Source organism: Sceloporus undulatus, chromosome 3, assembly GCF_019175285.1.
Source record: "Sceloporus undulatus isolate JIND9_A2432 ecotype Alabama chromosome 3, SceUnd_v1.1, whole genome shotgun sequence".
NCBI classification, from domain to species: Eukaryota; Metazoa; Chordata; class Lepidosauria; order Squamata; family Phrynosomatidae; genus Sceloporus; species Sceloporus undulatus.
The window spans coordinates 144011429-144017512 of record NC_056524.1 but is presented as its reverse complement, the minus strand read 5'-3'; the positions used below and the strand labels follow the sequence as shown (position 1 = coordinate 144017512).

The 6084-nt window shown below is 47.5% G+C and overlaps 1 protein-coding gene across 5 annotated transcripts in view; it reads left to right on the top strand.

Annotated features, from left to right (window-relative positions):
• Positions 1 to 690: 690 nt before the first annotated feature.
• Positions 691 to 6084, top strand: part of MXD4 (MAX dimerization protein 4) — an 89150-nt gene continuing 83756 nt past the window's right edge. For 4 of the 5 annotated variants that reach the window (XM_042458580.1, XM_042458579.1, XM_042458578.1 and 1 more), the window contains exons 1-3: positions 691 to 1071; positions 1181 to 1268; positions 5944 to 5973. In XM_042458580.1, coding sequence (XP_042314514.1) covers positions 831 to 1071; positions 1181 to 1268; positions 5944 to 5973 — 359 coding nt within the window. In that variant the 5' untranslated portion in view covers positions 691 to 830. The remainder of the gene's footprint in view (positions 1072 to 1180; positions 1269 to 5943; positions 5974 to 6084) is intronic. The other variant, XM_042458577.1, reaches the window with a different exon arrangement.

Sequence of the window (6084 nt, the reverse complement as noted above, 5' to 3'; positions counted from 1 at the left end):
ATATTCCAGCCTCTCCCTGCAGATCGAGGCAGGATTACAACAGAGGTAAAATACATATAGCATAAAAAGACATAATATAGCCTTGTTAGTCATAAGAATCAGTATGCAGAGAGATCTTGCAGCACTTTTGAGACCTGGGCAGCGGGAGCTTTCCTGGTCTTTACTTCTTCAGATGCAGTTGGAAATAATGATCATGATGTAGAGAGATCTTGTTGCACCTTTGAGACTGAATGAAAGAAAGAAGCTGGCAGCAGGAGCTTTCCTAGGCTTCAGTCTACTTGGCCTCTGAAGCCGCACCGAGAGCCATTTCTGGCTGAAGAGCGGGGTATAAATACTCCACATAAATGAACACATACATAAAACCACAGCATCGTTTCTACACACCTGCCCCCTGCAGCTGCAGCCTGACACGCTCTGGCTGCAACCACACTGGAGAAATAACCCGCCGGTTTGGCACTGCTTTCAGTGCCCTGGCTCAAGGTTGCTATGGAATTCCGGGAGTTGGAGTTTCTTGAGACGAAAAGAGTTAAAGCGGTGCCAAACCGGGTTATTATTCCTCCAGTGGGGATGCAGCCTTTGACGCGAAGGGGATTGGCTGGCCTGGGCTGGAGGCGGCCAATCAGAAGACACCGCCGGCGCCTTATTTGCATGAAGAGTTCCGTCCATTCAGCGAGGCCGTCGCGTGCTGTTGCTAGGCTTCGGCTTCTACGCTGTTGCTATAGCGGCCAGCCTATCAGGCGGTGGGATCCCAGATCTGTCAACATCCCTCTCGGCCTGAACGTTCTGGCTCGCCTCTGATTGGCTCTGCTGGAGTCAGGATCCTGCCAAGGATGTCACTCACTGGCTGGGGCAGCTGTCCGTCAAAACCCCTCTCTCTTTCTATATATAGGTATAGACACACACACAAGCACCGACTGTGGCTTTGCAGACTTGAACTGTCGGAGATAGCTGCGTGCTGCTGGCGAACCCTGAGCAGCCGCTGTTCTCCCGGGAAGAAGCTCTCGGAAATGGAGTGGAACTCCCTGCTGATGCTGCTGGAAGCCGCCAAATACTTGGAAAGGCGGGAGAGAGGTAAATGGAGGGGCTGCGGGCATCCTCCCGGCTCTCCTGCTCGTCCCTTGGCTTCCATTTCCGCGGAGAGCCCCCTTTTCACTCTCGCCAACTCTCTCTCCTCCCCCAGAAGCCGAACACGGCTATGCCTCGGTGCTGCCTTTCGCCAGCAACTGTCCCAGGAGGAAAGCGAAGCTCGGGAAGCCCCAGGGCAACCGGTGAGTGGTGGCCCTCCCTGCCTCCCTCCCTCAGGCCTTTGCGGGGCGAGCATCTTCTTCAGGGGCTCCTTCCCTGGAGGCCCTCCGCCTCCGCCATTTTCCCTTCCGGGGCCGGGCTGTTTGGGGCTGCCACGCGGACAGAGGAGGACGGGGGGAGCGGGAGGGGGCTCCCAGGGGGAGATCGCCGCCTCTCCGCGCCTTCACAGCCTGGCTGAGGGCCTTTACTTGCTAGGTCACCGCACTACACTCCTCTAGCGCTCCTGTTCCGCTGTAACTGCCCTGGCTGCCTCTTCCTGTTGCATTCTGGGGTTTGTAGTTTAAGGAGGAGCATTTGACATTCCTTGGCCTCACTGAACTACAAGCCCCAGGAGGCAGACGGAGCAGTTGAAGTGGGATAGCGGCACTATAAGAGGGCAGGGGATAACTACTGATCAGCGGTCCCAAACTCTGGTCCTCTAGGGGTTTTTGGACTTCAGTTCCCAGAATCCTCCGCCATCGTAGCCAGCGAAGTCCGAAACACCCGCCGCCAGGCCTAAGTCTGGGGAACACTACTCTCTTACAGGGCTGCTCTGCTGCCTCTCCTGTTGCATTCTGGGGCTCGTAGTTTAAGGAGGGGGCTTTTGAGAATTCTCAGCCAAAGAGCTGTTAGGCCTCACTGGACTACAAATTCCCAGGATGCAACAGGAGGCAATCACAGCGGTAGAAATGGAATAGCAGCACTATAAGAAGGTAGTGTGGCAATATGGACATTCTCTCAGAAGTCCGGGGCCCGGGCCCAGTCCTTCACCTGGAGCTAAGGGCACCCTTCCTCCTCCTCCTCCAGTGAGGGGCTTTGGATGGACCCCCATCTGGCTTTTGGTAACCCTTGTCGAAGAGTGCCTGCCAGAGGGCCTCCGGTCAGAGGCTTGGTCTGGCCAGGGCCCAGGGGAGAAGGGGCTCCGTGTTTTTGGGAGAGCTGCCCCAGCCACTTCGCCCTGACCATTGCTTCTGTCGCCCTCCTTTTCCTTTCCTCATACAAAACGTCCCCTTCAACATTGCGTACAGCAACAATAGCAATAACTTTCTTTCTGTGCGTCCCAAAAGTGCTACAAGATCTCTCTACAGACTGATTCTAGAAATCAGTCGTCGCCAAACTGTGCTCTTTAAAGGATTTTGGACTTCAGCTCCCAGAATTCCAGACTATTGGCCAACATGGCTGAGGTTTCTGGGAGCTGAAGTCCAAAATCTCTTCAAGGGCACAGATTGGGGTCCACTGCTGAACGCAGTGGATAACGCCTGAATAGCAACACCACCATCATCTAAAATAATTGCTAAGTTTCCCCATCTTCCTCCCTACTCCACACATTCCTGACCATTATATGTCCAAAGGTACAAAACACCCTGCAGAAATAATCCAGTTTGAGACCGCTTTAACTGCCCTGGCTCAGTGCTAGGGAATTCTGGGAACTAGTTTTGTGAGACTTCTAAATGCCATCTCTGTCAGATTGCTCTGGTGCCACCACAGTAAACTACAATTCCCTAACACTGAGCCAGGGCAGTTAAAATGGTCTCAAGGTGGATTCTTTCTTCAATGTGTTTTGGACCAAAGCGATGAATCCCACTGTGGGAGAAAGGCGGGATGTAAATCCTTGAAAGAAAGAAATAATATACTTGTGTTACAGTTTTTAAGATTTAATTGACGCCGTGAGTGGAGCCCTGAAGTAGGAGCCATCCTAGTCAAGCCTTCTCTTCCTAACAGTAGTCCAAAACACACTGCAGAAATCATCTAGTTTGAGACTGATTTAACTGCCCTGGCTCTGTGCTTGAGAATCCTGGGAATTGTAGTTTGCTCTGGCACCAGAGCTGTCTGACAAAGTTTCCAGAATCCCCTAGCATTGAGCCAAGGTAGTTAAAGTGTTCTCAAACTACCGGTAGATTATTTCTGCAATGCGTTTTGGACCAATAGCTCTAAAAAAATCTACCTCGAAAGAAGTATATCGCTGAGGTCGAGGCTATTTGACAGACTGTCTCCCTGTATGAGCCAGCCTAGGCTCTGAGATCCTCAGGAGAGGTTCTTCTTTCTGTCCCACCACCATCACAAGCACAGTTGGTGGGAACACGAGGGAGGGCGTTTTCCATGGCTGCCCCGACTGTGGAACTCCCTTCCCTGGGAGACCAGAATGGTCCCTTCCTTGTCCTTCTGCCAGCAGGCAAAGACCTTCCTATTCAGACAGGCGTTTGAAACACTAAGGTTTATAAAGAACAGGCTGGGTGTTGCATTTCAAATATATTTTAAACACTTTTATCTTTTAAACTATATTTGATTCATTTATATGCAATCTTTTTTAATATTGTAATAATTTAATTCTGTTTTAATATAACACTTTTCTATGTTTTTAATTGTACTGTTCTTTAATATTGTAAGCCACCCTGAGTCCCAATTTTGCAAACCTATGTCTTCATGTGGAGCGTAACCCCATCTAACCCTGTTCCCTAATCTGCCTTCCAATTGACCAGGACTTGGGTGGATTAAGTTTCAATTTGTTTGCCCTCATCCAGTCCATTACTGATGACAGACACTGGTATCAGGACAGCCTACTTGGCTTGAGGAGGAAAGGAGTAGTAGAGTTGAGTGTCATCTGCATATTGATGGCACCTCAGCTCCAGACAACCTCTCCCAGAGATTTCATGTATATGTTACATAGCATAGGGGACAAAATAGAACCCTGAGGGACCCCACAGGAGTCTCCCACACCACCTTCATGGTTCGCCCCACCAGGAAGTAATGGAGCCACTTTAAAACGGCGCTTCCAAGTCCCATCCCAGAGAGGCAGCCCAGAAGGATACCATGGTCAATGGTATTGAAAGCCACAGAAAGGCCACTTTGAGTCCCAATGTAAGCTGCTTTGAGCCCTGATTTTTTTTGGGAGGGGGGGCAGAGTATAAATAATAATAATAATAATAATACCACTTTCTTAATCCCCTATGAAATTCCAATCTGTAGGTCATTGGGATCACATATGGAGTACTGAACAGGTCTTACTGAATAGGTGACTGGTCTTACTCATATTGGAAGCAATAGTCACCTGTTCAGTAGTCTAGGGCAATCCAGACCTCTGAAGTCCTTCCTCCCCTGATAAAAGTTGATAATGTGTGTGTGTGCATGAGCAGCACATCACTGTATCCAATGCATTTAGATTCCACATTCTATTCTTGTCAGTCAGTTCTTCCTTTGAAAGATCTTTACCCAAGGGATCCCTTTTATCGCCTTTTTCCTGAATAAGGGGAGTTGGCTATCTGGATTCTAAAGCCATAAACAAGAACAATTGCTGCTCCTTCTGTGACAAGAATCACATAGCATTAATGTGAAGGTTATACATGATGAAAACTGAAAACAGACTAGGGGAAATTTCCTTCTTGCCAGCGACCTGTTTTGGACTGCTGTGGCCCACTTTAAGAGCGGGCTTTCTGATCACTGCAGTCCTGGGCTGATTGATCACAGACAGAGCAGCCAGAGGCCGGGAGATGCTTTGATTGTGATTTCCTGCATGGCAGGGGTTGGGCTGGATGGCCCTTGTGGTTTCTTCCAACTCTGTGATTCTGTTCTAAGCCACCCATCTGCTTCACCCCTAAGATAGCACAAATTATTATTACAGTAATGAGGAGGAAAGATGCACATTTTAATGCCTGGCAGGAACTGAATCACAAAAGGAAAGGAAAGGTGGCAATTCCACTCGTTTCTATACAATTCACAAGCAAATGGGCTCTCCCAGTAAGAAGTGATGACTTTTACAGTTTGATCTGAGTTAAGCAGACAATACTGTTGTAGAAAGTCCAGGTCACAGAGAGCTCTTGAGTGCTTGATGCAAGAAATCAGGATAACACTCAATAACACTGAAATATGGGTATTTTCCAGCATACTGGCACAAATATGCTGCAGTACTACTGGATATTATGTTGTGATCTCGCTGCTGTGGCTCTACTGGCACATGAGACATCTAAGGCAATATGTAGTTCACAGAGAATTAGCTGGGTATAGACCAGGGGTAGGCAACCTTTTTGAGCTGGGGGCCGGGTTGCTGTCCCTCAGACAACTGGGGGGCCGAAGTCAAAAAATAAATAATTAAATAATTTCTTAAAAATTTAAATAAATAAATAAACCGGGACAAATGTAGGACAACATTTTCAAATGGTGGATACTTTTTTAAAAAAAGTGGAGGACATGCAAAAAAAATTTCCTGATTTTTTAAAAAATGTTAATATAAATGCATGTTTCTGAGGTGTCTATAGACAATTGCCCCCCTTGCCCCTGCGCACGAGAGGCCAAAGGCAATCAGCAGCAGGACCAGGCTGGGGCCAGTCCCAAGGCCTCGAAGGGCCGCATCCGGCCCGCGGGCCGCAGGTTGCCTACCCCTGGTATAGACTCACAAGCTGCATTCAAAGCATTCTGATCTGATGCTCAGCGAGGCATTTGGAATAAATAATTAATACTGTTTTAAGGCTAATTCTAAAGTTTTATTAGATGTAGTACAAATAAGATAGACATGTCATATTCTGGGTATACCAAAAGAGTTCTTGAAACACTTCAATAAGCAACTTCTTTATAGGAATCCGATTAAAAATACATTTTTCCATTTGGACCTCAAATTTTCTTTCACCAAATAATCTGAAATACTACATTTTTCTGTTTTAACAGGTCTTCACATAATGAGCTAGAAAAGCATAGGTAAGTAACAAGCAAACAAAATGCTTTATAATTCACTTGTACTTTAAATAATTTACATTACCTGCCATCCAATCAGTGTTAAATCTACCCTATTGAAAATCAGTGTGAATT